The following is a 14,109-nucleotide window of genomic DNA, read 5'->3' on the forward strand; positions in this document are numbered from 1 at the left end:
GGTTCACAACTTACTGGGAAACAAAAGCCCGAAAATGAACTCGAAAATTCCACCAAGTAGATCCCAAAACATTTTCGATCTGGTGTGCTCAACGTTTTGTAACTAAGTACAATGACATTACGGATCGGAAACGGTTTTGATTTTGATTTCATGTGGGGCCCAGACCCAACTCATTTAATGAGCCGCGACCAAAAACGGAAGAGTAATTCGGGCCTAATTCGTGGCCAAAGCGATTGTATGATCTAGGTCAATCATGGCCACAAAAATAATATGTATTTTGTGCCTATTGAAAAGCATTTAAGTGGTCATATCAAATTTATTTGTTTGCTTTCATCATGATCTTCAGATTATTTCAATTTTGGTCGTAATAGTAGTCACCAAAGTACTCCGCGTCCGCTTTAAGGAACAGGGAGCATTAATTATGTGCAACTATACGAAGAGATTCTAAACAAATTACTCACTTATATCGGAGAAGAATAAATCGTTGAGGAAAGCCAGAAATACTTCAATAAGCTCGCAGCAATCCATGGTTTATGATATATAACTCTGGATACTGGCGAGATTTTTGTATTTATAGCAGATGAATGTTGAAGGTTAATGACCATTATTCGGAGTAATTTAATTAATGTTATAATATTCATTATAGGATATTATTGTGGGACATTTGTATAATGATTTCTGTCGCACTAAGTGCTATTAGAGTCGTACGAGTCGTAATCGTCATCGTTGCCATCAGCTGGAAATTCAGAAATGTTTTTTTTAGTTTACTTTATATCAGGAAAAATAAATTTAAAGCTTTGCTTTTATATTCATGGTATGTATGTATGTATATTACTTATCAAGTTCCTCTTCTCCAATATCCTCCAACTTACAACCGAATAGAACGTCCCCAATGAACTCCAATATCATTCCAATTATTTCACAATCCTCCATCACTATTGCTTTATGGTAAACCAACATTCACTAAACCCTAGAGCCCTCAACAAAGGTTTTATATACCTAAAATTTGGTCATGAATTGCCTCATAGTATGCACCATAATCGTATTTCTGTTTTGAACTTGGTACATTTCCATGGCTAATCGTACATATTTCATTTAATCGCAATCCATTTCGCTATAAATACCATTCTGTTGGTTCAGCCTGATACACCAAACGTTTAAACTTTAAAGCTTAAAACATAGTTTTATTTAAAACAAAAAACAAAACAATCTATTACAGGCATTTCAGTATACGTCATAGCCGTACATGGGTCCCTCCATGTAGGCCTTCTGTTGGTCCGTGGAATTGCGCCGAATTCTTCTGCCAATGGGCTCTAGATCCGCATAGCACTTGGGGAAGACTCGCTCCACAGCCGCAATGGCATCTGATTTGCTTATGTTCCGCACAGCCAGCACTGAGGCCAAGGCCTTGGTCTTGACGCAGTTCTAGATAAACCAATAGATCAGAATGAAACGATTTTCCATACGAATTTACAGTGCAATTGATTCACCCACCTGATGCGCCTCTTTCACGTTAAAGGGCGAGGCATCGCCCTGGAACATGGCACTCAAAAAAGAGCAATGCGCCAGGTTGGCCGCTCGGATCTCCGTACAAGCCAGATGGTCTACATTTCGAAAGTCCAGTTCGTTGTTGCAGTAGTCGAACATGTGTATCATTTCATGCGTAAGCACACCGTGCACCATGCTCTTGTTCCTGGCCATATTCTGGCAGACGACAATCTGATTCAACTTGGGATCGTAGCCACCAGTCACCGAGGGATCACACACCTCGCAGGAGATGTGCCGACGCAGGTCGATGGGACACCCGGAGCTCTTCAGGGCGCCCATCATTAGTTTGACCAGTGGACCGTTCTTCACACACCAGTAGACATTCTGTTCGCACTTGTAGCGATCAATGCTCTCTTGCCCCTCCAGACCGAAGAGGATGCGTGTCCACTTGGGCTTGAAGGTTACGCCGCGTCGCTCCGGATACAGATCATAACCCCAATCCTTACTCTCATTGCTGGGCGGCTGGTCGTTGGACGGAGAGTCTTGAACATGCTGGGAATCGGCTGCAACGACGGGTGGAGGGGGTTTCTTTTCCTTTCTGTCAGTGGGCGTCGTTACAATATCTGTAGGAGTAGGCGCTTCTTTAGCCCACACTTTAGTCAGGAAATCCATATTTAATGGATATCTAAATCTCCAATTTGGTTGAATAACAAACCGGCAGCTGTTTCGGTCAGTGATGCCAGACCGCTTAAATGGAGGGGAATCGTGTTTTTTATTTTATTTTATTTTATCGATAAGTCAGATTTGGAGATGGGAGCAACTCCGTGGCGACTCCGGATTGGTCGGAGTTTCTAAAACTTTCCCATCTCGATTAAGAAGACCGACATAACCTTAAAATGAAATGGAAACAAAGTGGTCCAAATTACACAAATATGCACCGTGCAATAAGCCAGCAGCTAGCGATATTGGCAGCGATACTAGCCTTAGTGGTTCGGTGTGCAGCCACCGATGTTCCACGTCCCCGCGGCGTGTCTCTCATAAAGGCAGCGCTCTATCAGCCCCGAGCTGCCGACAATAGCTGGGTTTGCTTAGATGGCAGCAAAACGATTCCATTTGTGCAGATAAACGATGACTACTGCGACTGCCCCGACGGGAGCGATGAGCCCGGCACATCCGCCTGCGCGCAGGGCCAATTTCACTGCCAAAACAAAGGCCACGAATCGGTGGACATTCCCAGCTCGCGTGTCCAGGATGGCGTCTGTGACTGCTGCGACGGCAGCGATGAGTCAGAGGTGGTGAGGTGTGCAAACACCTGTGCAGCGTTGGGCGCTGCAGCTGCCATCCAGCGCAAGAATCAAGCAGAGCTGCACAGGCAGGGTGCCGAGAAGCGGCTGGAGATGATTGCCCGGGGTAGACAGCTGAGAGCAGACAGAGAAACCCGCCGACAGGAGCTGGAGCGACGCATTAAGGATCAGGAGGCTCTGAAATCGGAGAAACAGCAGATTAAGACCAACGCCGAGGCCTTGGAAAGCGATGCTCTGGAGGTGTTCAAGGAGCAACAACGGGAGCTGGATGCCGATACCGTCCAGGCCGAGGAGGAGCCCCAGCAAATGCGCCAGGAAGCCTCGCTCAGCTTTGCGGTGTACGACATCAACAAGGATGGCTTCGTGGAGGTCACTGAGCTGATGGTGGACGTCAATCTCGACCGCGACCGTAACGGCGTGGTCACCGTGGAGGAGGCCAAGTACTTCTTGGACGAGCGAGAGCGTGTGGATCTAGATGCATTCGTCACCCTGGCCTGGCCACGCATCAAGCCCTTGAAAATGCTGGCCGAGGGTCTGTTCCAGCCCCCACATGCGGATGCGCAGGTTCCTCCAGTCGGAGAAGTGCCAGTTGAGGCGACCACTGAAGGAATCCAGCCATCCCATCCACAGCCCACCGAGGGTAAGAAGATTTCCACTTGAAAACTGTCGCCATGTCGTTGTGGATTTTTGTCTAATTAGAATTACGTTTGCAGAACAAGTCGACATGGAAGCTAGCACGGATGGTGACGCTGACGAAGAAGGCGACGAAGATCAGTACGAAGACGAGGAGGGAGATGTGGGTGTGGGCGAAGCCTTGCCCGAAGTGGAAGCTCCTGCACCGCCCGTCTACGACCCAGAGACGCAGCGTCTCGTCGAGCAGGCCAACGAGGCGCGCAATGCTCTGGAAGAGGTGGAGCGCAACATACGCGAGATCGAACAGGAAGTCAAGGAAATCGATGAGCAGAGTGCCAAGGACTATGGCCCGCACGAAGAATGGGCAGTGCTGGACGGCGAATGCTACAACTTTGAGGATCGTGAATACGTCTACACTCTGTGTCCGTTCGACAGGGCCTCGCAGAAGCCGCGTAACGGTGGAGCCGAGACCACCCTCGGTCGCTGGGAACAATGGATTGGCGAGGGATACAAGTACTCAAAGCAGAAGTACGGCAATGGAGCCGCCTGCTGGAACGGCCCCCAGCGGTCGGCCACTATCATCATTAGCTGCGCCCTGGAGCCACGTATCACTTCTGTGGGCGAGCCCAATCGCTGCGAGTACTACTTTGAGTTTGAGACCCCCGCCGCCTGCGATAGCGAAGCTCAACAGGCGGAGAGTGTCCACGACGAGCTCTGAGAATACGATGAAACGGTAATGTGTGCATAGCCCGAAGAGATCCGCATAATAAGGAGGATTGTATTTAAGTTGTAGAGAGTGGATTTTGAAATATCATATTTGTCGCGAACATTCCCATGCTGACAGGAGCGAGGGCGGCCGGGCGCGGGCGAACATCATTAAGGAATATAGTGAAATCATTCAGTCTATGCATTTAAGCAAAACCTAAGAAAAAAACATGTTTCAATTTGAATAAAGTGTAAACAGTTAGTATTTTTTAAAAATATAAAGTTATATAGTAAATGGTTTGGTATCTATGTATGTGTATGTATGTCTATGACTCGGTAACGGCCTGTTTGATGTCCTCCAGATAGCCGTCCACCTGATGCTCGAGGGCGAGAATGTGCCCCGTATTGCAGTTTTCCGCCCCCACAAAGGTCAGTATCAATGGCAGCTTGTTCATTTGGACCACTTGATAGTTGGAATACATCGATATGATGGTCTTGTTGCGACCCAAGCCCAGCTTGCTGGCCTGATCGCACGCCGTCGTGAATGTGGGTATAAACGAAGGCATCAGGGCGAAATCTACATTCTTCTCCTGACTCACACGGAGGAGGGGAACGCCATCACGATCCGTTATCTGTATGACGTGTAGGCCGCTGACCCTACAGAAACGAGAGAAGAGGAAAGGCGGAATATGTAATTTCAGCAATAATACATTACTTCGGCGGTACATACTTCTTTAGCAGCCCATTGAAATACTTCTTAATGTCGTCCGACATGGATAATGAGCAAAATGGCGACGACAATGACTTAAAAACGGATTAACTTCACTTTTTTTCCAACATTCACAGCTATTTACACAAAACAAACCAAGAAACAGCTGATCCAACTATCGATATAAATTAAATATTTCAGTATCGCTGCGTGGAAAAATAGTTTTTATTTAATTTTCTTAAATTATAGCACTTAAAAACTGCATAAAGTAGTCATTTAGTATACCCTTAGCTTAGGGCAACTTGCACTATGGTGACAGGCGATCCTGGGGCCACGAAGCCCACATCTTCAGCCGGTTCAGATGATGACGACTACACATCAGCCATGTCCCACCTCACCATCGGCCAACAAATACAAGAGCTGTCGAAGCGGCTGCAAAACACCACGGAGGAGCTGCATCAGCAAGTGCGGGACAAGCATGGAGCGCTGCTACAGCAGGCCACCCATGCAGGGCGTTTTGATGCCGCTCTCAACACGCTAGCGGAGGAAGTGCAGCGCGTACGGGAGACCGGACATCGCCTCAAGAACCAAGTGGACACGCAATACCAACTGGTGGAGAACCAAACTCAAGTGCTGGGTCGCCTTCATGATGTCAGCCATTTGCTGCGCTCGGCCGGAACGCTTCTTGCCCTGACGGCCAAATTGAAGGGCACCAAAGATGTGCTTCGTCAGGCGGAGCTCCATTTCGAGCTGGCGCAGTTAATAGATGACAAGGACCTGAAGGACATTGAGTTTGTACAAAAGGAGCGTGCGTTTGTGATCAGCTCGGGCCAGAAAATTCGGAATCTAACTCAGATGCAGCTGGTCACTGGCCTCCAGGAGCGCAATCAAAATCAAGTGGTTAATGCATTGAAGGTGGGCATTAGAACAGTGGGTGGACCTGCAGATAATCATTATTGCATTTCAGATCTTCATGAACTTCAACACACTGGATAAATCCCTTGACAACCTGTTGGCCACGTTCATAGCCGACATGGAGCAATCCCTCAAAGAGTGTTTTGCCGGCAACGACATTTCGGTGCTGAACAAATCGCCCACGCATGGTAGTGGCAGCTCCACGAGTAAGCCGGCTGCAGCCCGTGGCCCGGGTAAGACGCCACAGTTGACCACAACGCAAAATTACCGAGCAAAGTTCTGGAAATCTTTGCACTGGCTGTTGTACGACGAGCTCTATGAAAGTTGCACACAGATCAAGCTGCTCAAAGCGGCCCTGGAGCAGATTAATCAGTTTGGCTACACTTCCGAGTCCTCGGATCAGTACATACCCCAGCGCTTCTGGCAGAAAGTGCAGCAGCTGCTGCGAAAATCCTTCGATGAGTGCTCACAGCATGTCACCCAGACGCTGCAGGAGGGTCTGTCCAAGCTGCTAACTTCGGCGCGCGGCCTGGAGCAGCGTCTGAATGGAGAATTCCAGTTTGAGAACGAACTATTTGCCCCTCTGGAGGTGGGCTATGTGAGCAAGTGCGCTGCCAACATGAAGGCCTGCCTGGCCGGCGTGGATTTGCCCGGCAATGAGACGGTGGACAACTTCATACGCGTGGCTTCCACAGAGCTGAGTGCTGCCTTGATTGATGGGCGTCTGACAAACTCGATAGCGAATGTCTTTATCGCCTGTGGCAAGGAGCTGTGCACCAAACTGGAGGCACAAATCAAATTGGGTGCCGATTCCAAGCAGGTTGTGGACCTGCCCAATCTTCAGCAGCAGCAGAATACTACGCTGGCAAATGTTTTATATTATTACAAGGACTCAGTCCGGCGCATGCTGAGCGATCTGCAAGTGCATTTCGAAAAGACCCCGGGCACGGCTAAGGATAATATTTCTCGATCCCTGGAGCAGGCAGATCTGCTGATTGGAACCATTTTGCAGCAGATTATGGAATCAATCATTACAACCATCAGCATAATTATACTGAGCATGCATCGTGAGCCGGGACTGAACTCGGACAGGCTGTCCACGACGGGTCCCTCAATGTACATGAAGGAATTGCAGGTGAGTAATCCGTGGATCCGTAATTTTCCTTCTATTGAAAATTCATTTGATTGCAGGAGTTTGTCAGCCGTTCTTGGTCGCATCACATTGCACTCTTCGATGACAAGCCCATGACGACGAAATGTGGGCACGAGCTGGCAAAGCGATGCATCGAGCTCTTCCTTCACAACGTCTGCATTTTGCGGCCCCTAAGCGGAGCGGGTAGGCAGCGCCTAAAGCAGGACTGTCAGCATATGGATCAGGGCTTAAAGCCCCTCTGTGCCAATCTGGCCGAGCTGGGCAAGCCCTCGCGCCTGTTGCGCGCTATGTCCCTGCTCATCGTCCAGACCCCGCAAGAGTTGGTAAAGCAGACGATCGGACCGGATTCCCTGGTACCCAGTTATATAGTGCTGTTGCTGCTATTTGGTCACGCTGGAGCGGACCTGCAGTCGCCACACACCACCGCCAATTGGTCAAATGAACGGCTGGTTGAGTGGTTGGATGGGCATACGGCGGAAAGGGAGAAATTGGAGCTGATTTCGGGAGCACTGCAACGATACAGGGATAATGCCAGGCGCAAGAATATTCAACAATATGATGAGGTCTATCCCATGATGGTCGATTATTTCGAACAGGCCTTGAAGGCTATTCCATAATTATTCTTTAATATTTAAAATAAATTATATTCATAGCATAATTTGCAGTTATCGCACAAAAATATTGATACTTTCACCCAATATATTAGCCAGGCGATAAATCGATACACTGACATATCAATATATCGAAATCTCTAGAACACCATTTTGTTTGCAGCGCAGCGTGAAAAAAAATTGGAATTTCTTCTTATATCTCAGAAAAACTCACTGTAAAAGTGTAAATTAGTTGTGATTATTGAGGTTTATTAATTAAGAAAGATGGACAACATAGAGCGACTTTACAAATGCTACGAGATATTGTCCGAGGCAGGCGATAAAATTTCTGAGGTAAGCGGCTCGGACCGCCATTGTTGAAAGACGCGGCCCCACAACGTTGCTATGGGGAAAATGTGCCGAAAAATAAATATGTTCTTTGCATTCCCTTTCAGCACGTGGATGAATACAAGGAAATACTGAAGGCTGTTAAAGGCTCGTCCAAGGAGAAGCGTTTGGCATCGCAATTTATTGGCAACTTTTTCAAGCATTTCCCCGATTTGGCCGAAACAGCAATTGATGCACAGTTCGATCTCTGCGAAGATGATGATAACCAGGTTTGTGCGCGCCTCAGCACAACTCATTCACAGATTACCTTTATTATGTTATGTTATTTGACATTTTCCAGATTCGCCGCCAGGCCATTAAAGATTTGCCCAAATTATGTCAGGGCAATGCGGAGGCGACTACACGCGTGGGCGACACTCTCGCCCAGCTGCTGATACTGGACGATGCCACAGAGCTGCAGCAGGTGAACAATTCACTGCTTAGCATCATCAAAATGGACACAAAGAGCGCTGTAGCTGGTATATTCCAACAAATCAGCACGGGCGATGAGCCCACAAGAGAGCGTTGCTTCAAGTTTATTTCAACCAAGCTGTTGACCATGGGTCCCACTGTAATAACCAAGGAAATTGAAGAATACATTGTCGAGGAGATCAAGAAAGCCCTGCAGGATGTCACGGCCGATGAATTTCATTTATGCATGACCATTTTGGGTGCCACAAAACTGGGCAACACCATCACCGGACACGCTGAGCTGGTCAAGCTGGCCACGGAACAGGCGGAGCTCAATAGCACGGATGCAGACATCATTGCTGTAGATGATGAGGTTGTGGAACGTTTCGTTCAATGTGCCACTGCGGCTGCACCATACTTTTCGGTGAGTAAACGGGCCAGATTTGCATTAAGTTTATACAAAACTAAACCTCCTCTGTTATCCATAGAAAACTATCAAATCGACAGCATTCGTTGCCCATGTCTGCGACAAACTGTTGCCTATTCCGACATGGAACATGATCGCCACAGCAGTGTCACAAGATCAAATCCAATTAAGATTGCTTAAAGTATTTGCCGAGATGATAGCCAACACGGATAAGCTGGAGAGTGCCAACGAACGCATCAATAATGTCTATAATGTATTACTGGTGGGTTCATCAAACATAGTTCATCCAAATTATTGCATTTATAACGTGTCTGTTTGTTGATTTTACAGGAGTATATGCCGTTGCCCAAACTGAGCGAGGTGGATCTGGTGGATGTGCCACCATCGTTTGAATTTTCGCATGCTGAATGCCTGCTCTATGCACTGCACACGCTGGGCAAGAAGCATCCAACTAATTTAAGTTTTGTAGAAGACGCTGAGAAACTGAAAGACTTTCGTGCTAGATTGCAATATCTAGCCAGGGGAACACAGGGGTAAGCATCACAGCATCACACTCGCTGCAGAAATAATATCTAGGTCGAATACTAATTTTCCTTGCTTTGGGGCAGGTATATTAAAAAACTAGAGGAGGCTTTAAAGGGGAAATCAGCCGAGGAGCTGAAGACGGAGGAGAATCAACTAAAGCAAACGGCGCTGAAAACAACATCAAATATCAATGTATTGATACGCGATTTGTTCCATTCACCGCCCATATTCAAGCATGATATTGTATTATCATGGATTGTGCCAAAAGCTGTAAGAATATGAACTGTTTATTTATTCGACATTGTAAACCGAATTCGTTGAATTTTGTTTGCAGAACAAGCTAGGCAAACGACATGCACCCATCACATTCGGGGAGAAACCCGAAGCAAACGGCAAGGAGAAAGACCAGGACGTGGAGAAGAAATCGCGACCATCCAACGATCAGAAATTTTATTCGCCACCATCTGGCAAATACTCGCACAAAGTTAATCCTAACTACGGCAACAACAACCGCGGCAGGCAGCGTGGCGGAGGCGGTGGCGGTGGTGGCTACAGGAATCGACGCTACAACAGATATTGAAGCACCAGCCACTCCGCAACTTTCTGCATGGATTGTCTTTCCTAGTCCTTAAACTAAAATCAATTACCAGAGATTAGAATATCCCAAAACTTCGTCCACAATAAAACCACTTCAATAGTCCTGGCATCAGGCCAGGGTCTACTACCACACAACAAAACAAAAGCAAACGAATCGACTTCTCTTGGCGGCGGCTGCTGGTAAGTAATGTCAATTTTCCAATTAACTTTTTCCCTTTGGTTTGTTACAGAAATGCACAATTTTACCCGGAGTGTAACGGGCAAGCAACATTTTTAGCAAAACTCTCACACCAGCTCGCATTGCTTTTATTGTTTTGTGAAAGATGTTTGCGTGAAATCTTTAAACACCGCCACGTCCCACGTTCCACGTTCATTCTTCTCATTATTCATGCTCGTGGGTGCGTTGGTCTTGTTTCAATTTATATCACGCTCCACAAACTCGACTCTGTCTAATATAAGATTTAATAATAGAGCCAGACAAACGAATTCTTGCAAAATCAAACTATAAAATGAATCTTAACGTTATCCACATAAATAACAATAATCCTCATAATCTTGAAACCCGATCCATTATGCTCACGAGAGGCAACCGATTTGTGTGCCACAGAGTTTGTTGAATCGGCTTTTGTTTTTTTTTTTACAAGCAATATTTGCATAATTATATTTAATTTTTATTTAACATATAAACAATAACTGAATTGTACCACTTAGAGAGCTGCAAAAATCTGCATACTGCATACATTTTTTGAATCCAATAAAAGCAAACTTAAAGAACGAACACTTAAAAAAATCAATGCTTTTTTATTGCTAGCTGAAAAGAGTATTTTGATTTTCAGCATGCATATGTCTGCAAAGCAGCGAAGTCAACATCCTCAGAGTCTGGAAAGTAAGATTCCTATACGTATTTTTAAATGATATTCAGAATCAACTGTCGCTTATGAAGTGCACCTTAAAAAGAAGAGTTTCAAGTGCACATAATTCAACAATCAACGTTTGAATGTATTCCAATCCGGATGACTATATCGCAGGAACGATATATACTTGGCAGTGTATCAAATGCATCGGCCATTTCTTGCTAGAAGAAATATATTTTTGGGGGAGGAATTGAAATTGGAAATATAATCCAGCAGCATTATGCAATCAATCGCCATGGAAATGCTCGAGAAAGTTCTTTGTTTCGCTGATAAGATCATCGTTTTTATATTGTATACATTTATTACCATTAATAAAAATATATATTTATGTATGTGTATGTTATGTGTAATCGAAGCTTTTTAAACATTAAAAATACAGTAATTATAGTTTCTTTTTTTTCAGATGCTCGGAGGCGGCTGGTTTCCCGGCTGTTGTCCGTTACCAGCATTGGGATTGCCGGCGCCTGGGGGCTGTGCCCCCACCAGTTGACTGGCAAAGCTCTGGAACAGCTGCAGCATATCGTTGGGCATGGCTGGGATCTGTGGCCCGGCGCCACCAGCACCTCCACCACCACCGCCAGGGGCAGCGGCCCCACCTGGAGCGGCCGGTCCTCCGCCGACACCTGGACCGCCCATATTGGTTAACAATTGGCCGATAGTATTCATTACCATGGGATTCTGGGTCATTGATTGCAGCTGCTGCAGGTCGATCTCGGCGCTGCTGAACAGATTGCGGACCGTGGGATTAGCCAGCATGGCGTTCAGGCCGTCGGTCAGATGCGAAAGCTGCGGTGGCTGATTGCGCGCATTCCGGGCCACCTCCAGGTTGTTGCGGTAGTCGGGATTTTCCGGCTCCAATTCAATGGCCTTGCCGTAGGCCTGCTCCGCCTCGCTGAACTTTCCCATGTTTGAGTAGGCGACCCCCAGGCGGCAATAGGCCTTGCTGTAGGTGTTGTTGTAAAGAAGGGCTGACTTGCAGTCGGTGACAGCGCGCTCGTTGTCACCCAGACGGATGTAGGCAGCAGCGCGGTTGCAGTAGAAGATCGGATTCTTGGGGTCGAAGGTGATGGCGCGGTTGTACTGCAGCAGGGCCTCGTTGTACTTACACTCCTTCATCAGGCGGTTGGCCTCGTTCTTAATTGACTCGGCCAGCGCCAGCGACTCTGGATTCCGTTCAATGTACAGCGACTGGAAGAGCTCGAACATGTCGATGTTCTTGGTGTTCACGGCAGTGGCTGTGGATGTACTGCTACTTGTAGCAGCGCCATCTCCGCCCGGCTGTGCACTCGTTGTGCTCTGTGCGGTGGCCTCGATTTGCTCGGCTGCCGTTTCCTCTTCACCGACATCAAATGCCGCCTGCAGGCACTGGATAGCCACCTCAATGCTCTCGCTCTGATCGGGGGACATCACATCCACTTGCTTCTTCAAATAGTCTATGAAGGAGCGCACAAAACTTTGCTGCACAGCGTCTGGCATCTTGTCGACAAATATTATATTTTTTTATTTTTGTAAATTTGGTTAGGAAATGAAAATTATGTTGGCATGTCACTTAGAGCTTGTAAAATCATCGATGGTTTAAACATGGTCGTAAGGCTGCAAAACCATCGATATTCGTTTCATCGATGGTTTTAAACATTGATATATTGGAATTTCAAGGTTTCTTATGTTATTCATTTTGCATTATATACCGTCTACTCAATTTCGACGTCAAAATATAATGGAAACGGTCACCCTTCTAGGAATATTTAACTGATATTTTAATATATCGATATGTATTGATTGTTGACATTTTTAGGAAATTTTGTTTCGGTACATTTGTGCGATAGGTTGAAGTGGTTTTGGCGGCTTAATATTTTGATTTGAATAACGATATTACTGAATGCCTTAGTTTAAAAATCATCCAGAAACTGTTTTTGAATTTCCCTATCCCATCTTCATTTGAAAACTTGGCTAAATATGATGTTACATTTAACAAATACCTTAGCTAGATATGTTTTATTGTGAGGTAAATATGTTCATTTCGAGCATATAACGAATTTTTGTTGAGTGTGGGAATGATTAAGTTACGCTTCTAGAGAACGTAATTTACAAATCTTTACTGTTGTTCTTGTATCGAGCTGCAGTAGGAGCAATTGTAGTTTCGTCTTTCAGCTGGCCTGCAGGTATAATGTCGAGAGTGTCGGATAGTGGATAGGATGGCTCGTTCTTTGTGTGGATGAGGGTATGTCTTTTGAGAATTCCTTTGAGCTTAAAAGACTCCGAGCAGTAGGTACATCTGTAGGGCCGTTCATCCGAGTGCGTCCTAATGTGGGTCAGGAGATTTCCTCTCTTGCTAAAAGATTTCGAGCAATGCGAACACTGGTGGGGCGGTAGTTCACCTGTGTGAGTACGGTTGTGTATTTGAAGATAGTAGTTTTGATTAAATGACTTAGGACAGACAGTGCACTTATACGGTCGTTCCCCCGTATGAGTACGGATGTGTACTTGGAGATCGGAATTTTGTATAAAGCACTTCGAGCAGTGGGAACATTTGTAGGGTCGATAGCCTGTGTGCGTTCGAATATGACCCTGAAGAATGTCGGATCGAGTAAAAGACTTGGAGCAGTAAGTGCACTCGTATGGTCGCTCCCCCGTGTGTGTGCGACTGTGTACATTGAGGTGTGATTTTTGTTGAAAGGACTTCGGACACTGCGGGCATTGATATGGTCGATCACCGGTGTGATTACGAATGTGAGATTCAAGATTCGATTTTTGTATAAAGCACTTTGAGCACTGTGAGCATTTGTAAGGTCGTTCATTGGTATGCATTTTTACGTGCCTCTGCAGATGGAATTTTTGCTTAAAACTCATTGAACAATGAGTACATTTGAACGTCATGACATCGGCTTTCAAGTGGTTCGACTGCTCACTTTCACTAGCCGACACATCCCATTTCTCGCCTTCCAGATTATAACATAAATCTTCTTCTATATCCTCCTCCATTGCGGGAAAATAAAGTTGATGGCCCTGCTCATACGTTTTTATAAGATTGAATGCATTCACAGCATCCTCAAGGCAGGGCGTACATATGTTTTCTGAAAGTAAATCGCCTCGCCTTACCTCGTACCCGGTACACTGAGCTATCATGTCAGCAACGCAAGTGTCCCATTTTTGTGTCTCGTCGAAAATGTTTGTGAAGGCTTCAGACGTTCCCATGCAAACTCTGCATATTTCCTCCATTTTCCTGCAGGTAAATGAATATTTAATAAACGGAATACAGAAACGCGCCATTAATTGATGGAATTTAATCGATACAAACATAACAACCAACCAAATTGTGCGGCTTTTCAGAATTTCTTATGTTTCTTGCTC

At 46.0% G+C, this 14,109-nt stretch overlaps 8 protein-coding genes across 8 annotated transcripts; 3 read left to right on the plus strand and 5 right to left on the minus strand.

Moving 5' to 3' along the window:
- Positions 1–288: 288 nt before the first annotated feature.
- LOC111079467 lies at positions 289–1,082 on the minus strand. Its single transcript, XM_041593918.1, has 3 exons — positions 873–1,082; positions 462–736; positions 289–396 (listed from the first exon to the last, which is right to left on the minus strand). The coding sequence occupies exons 1-2, from the start codon at positions 958–960 to the stop codon at positions 687–689; spliced, it is 138 nt and encodes a 45-aa protein (XP_041449852.1). The 5' UTR covers positions 961–1,082; the 3' UTR covers positions 289–396; positions 462–686.
- Positions 1,083–1,169: 87 nt separating this feature from the next.
- Positions 1,170–2,242, minus strand: LOC111079465 (mitochondrial inner membrane protease ATP23 homolog). The gene is made up of 2 exons (XM_022374644.2): positions 1,495–2,242; positions 1,170–1,425 (listed from the first exon to the last, which is right to left on the minus strand). Exons 1-2 carry the CDS (start codon positions 2,158–2,160, stop codon positions 1,225–1,227), a joined length of 867 nt encoding a protein of 288 aa, XP_022230336.1. The 5' UTR covers positions 2,161–2,242; the 3' UTR covers positions 1,170–1,224.
- A 77-nt stretch (positions 2,243–2,319) lies between these two features.
- Positions 2,320–4,406, plus strand: LOC111079464 (glucosidase 2 subunit beta). Its single transcript, XM_041593917.1, has 2 exons — positions 2,320–3,432; positions 3,506–4,406. The coding sequence occupies exons 1-2, from the start codon at positions 2,385–2,387 to the stop codon at positions 4,141–4,143; spliced, it is 1,686 nt and encodes a 561-aa protein (XP_041449851.1). The 5' UTR covers positions 2,320–2,384; the 3' UTR covers positions 4,144–4,406.
- Positions 4,394–5,012, minus strand: LOC111079466 (ragulator complex protein LAMTOR3 homolog). The gene is made up of 2 exons (XM_022374646.2): positions 4,861–5,012; positions 4,394–4,787 (listed from the first exon to the last, which is right to left on the minus strand). The coding sequence occupies exons 1-2, from the start codon at positions 4,902–4,904 to the stop codon at positions 4,457–4,459; spliced, it is 375 nt and encodes a 124-aa protein (XP_022230338.1). The 5' UTR covers positions 4,905–5,012; the 3' UTR covers positions 4,394–4,456.
- LOC111079462 (conserved oligomeric Golgi complex subunit 5) lies at positions 4,790–7,556 on the plus strand. The gene is made up of 3 exons (XM_022374641.2): positions 4,790–5,754; positions 5,807–6,889; positions 6,946–7,556. Exons 1-3 carry the CDS (start codon positions 5,149–5,151, stop codon positions 7,522–7,524), a joined length of 2,268 nt encoding a protein of 755 aa, XP_022230333.2. The 5' UTR covers positions 4,790–5,148; the 3' UTR covers positions 7,525–7,556.
- A 97-nt stretch (positions 7,557–7,653) lies between these two features.
- Positions 7,654–10,625, plus strand: LOC111079454 (apoptosis inhibitor 5 homolog). Its single transcript, XM_022374629.2, has 7 exons — positions 7,654–7,851; positions 7,953–8,114; positions 8,186–8,719; positions 8,784–8,984; positions 9,053–9,255; positions 9,331–9,517; positions 9,582–10,625. Exons 1-7 carry the CDS (start codon positions 7,783–7,785, stop codon positions 9,825–9,827), a joined length of 1,602 nt encoding a protein of 533 aa, XP_022230321.2. The 5' UTR covers positions 7,654–7,782; the 3' UTR covers positions 9,828–10,625.
- A 453-nt stretch (positions 10,626–11,078) lies between these two features.
- LOC111079459 (small glutamine-rich tetratricopeptide repeat-containing protein beta) lies at positions 11,079–12,327 on the minus strand. Its single transcript, XM_022374635.2, has one exon. It carries the CDS (start codon positions 12,232–12,234, stop codon positions 11,158–11,160), a length of 1,077 nt encoding a protein of 358 aa, XP_022230327.2. The 5' UTR covers positions 12,235–12,327; the 3' UTR covers positions 11,079–11,157.
- A 146-nt stretch (positions 12,328–12,473) lies between these two features.
- On the minus strand, positions 12,474–14,103 carry LOC111079458 (zinc finger protein 239-like). The gene is made up of 2 exons (XM_022374634.2): positions 14,069–14,103; positions 12,474–13,981 (listed from the first exon to the last, which is right to left on the minus strand). The coding sequence occupies exon 2, from the start codon at positions 13,975–13,977 to the stop codon at positions 12,844–12,846; it is 1,134 nt and encodes a 377-aa protein (XP_022230326.2). The 5' UTR covers positions 13,978–13,981; positions 14,069–14,103; the 3' UTR covers positions 12,474–12,843.
- Positions 14,104–14,109: the final 6 nt, after the last annotated feature.

The sequence above is a fragment of the Drosophila obscura genome, unplaced genomic scaffold, assembly GCF_018151105.1.
Source record: "Drosophila obscura isolate BZ-5 IFL unplaced genomic scaffold, ASM1815110v1 contig_200, whole genome shotgun sequence".
NCBI classification, from domain to species: domain Eukaryota; kingdom Metazoa; phylum Arthropoda; class Insecta; order Diptera; family Drosophilidae; genus Drosophila; species Drosophila obscura.

Bases quoted from the DNA above. Each gene is read 5' to 3' on its own strand.
- LOC111079467 (XM_041593918.1), bottom strand. From the start codon at position 960: ATGTTGGTTTACCATAAAGCAATAGTGATGGAGGATTGTGAAATAATT. The intron at 737-872 runs GTAAGTTGGAGG...CTGAATTTCCAG, and splicing joins TGGGGACGTTCTATTCGGTT to CTGATGGCAACGATGACGAT.
- LOC111079465 (XM_022374644.2), bottom strand. From the start codon at position 2,160: ATGGATTTCCTGACTAAAGTGTGGGCTAAAGAAGCGCCTACTCCTACA. The intron at 1,426-1,494 runs GTGGGTGAATCA...TGGTTTATCTAG, and splicing joins ACGTGAAAGAGGCGCATCAG to AACTGCGTCAAGACCAAGGC.
- LOC111079464 (XM_041593917.1), top strand. From the start codon at position 2,385: ATGAAATGGAAACAAAGTGGTCCAAATTACACAAATATGCACCGTGCA. The intron at 3,433-3,505 runs GTAAGAAGATTT...TTACGTTTGCAG, and splicing joins CCATCCACAGCCCACCGAGG to AACAAGTCGACATGGAAGCT.
- LOC111079466 (XM_022374646.2), bottom strand. From the start codon at position 4,904: ATGTCGGACGACATTAAGAAGTATTTCAATGGGCTGCTAAAGAA. The intron at 4,788-4,860 runs GTATGTACCGCC...TCGTTTCTGTAG, and splicing joins TTCAATGGGCTGCTAAAGAA to GGTCAGCGGCCTACACGTCA.
- LOC111079462 (XM_022374641.2), top strand. From the start codon at position 5,149: ATGGTGACAGGCGATCCTGGGGCCACGAAGCCCACATCTTCAGCCGGT. The intron at 5,755-5,806 runs GTGGGCATTAGA...ATTGCATTTCAG, and splicing joins AAGTGGTTAATGCATTGAAG to ATCTTCATGAACTTCAACAC. The intron at 6,890-6,945 runs GTGAGTAATCCG...ATTTGATTGCAG, and splicing joins TGTACATGAAGGAATTGCAG to GAGTTTGTCAGCCGTTCTTG.
- LOC111079454 (XM_022374629.2), top strand. From the start codon at position 7,783: ATGGACAACATAGAGCGACTTTACAAATGCTACGAGATATTGTCCGAG. The intron at 7,852-7,952 runs GTAAGCGGCTCG...ATTCCCTTTCAG, and splicing joins CAGGCGATAAAATTTCTGAG to CACGTGGATGAATACAAGGA. The intron at 9,256-9,330 runs GTAAGCATCACA...GCTTTGGGGCAG, and splicing joins CTAGCCAGGGGAACACAGGG to GTATATTAAAAAACTAGAGG.
- LOC111079459 (XM_022374635.2), bottom strand. From the start codon at position 12,234: ATGCCAGACGCTGTGCAGCAAAGTTTTGTGCGCTCCTTCATAGACTAT.
- LOC111079458 (XM_022374634.2), bottom strand. From the start codon at position 13,977: ATGGAGGAAATATGCAGAGTTTGCATGGGAACGTCTGAAGCCTTCACA.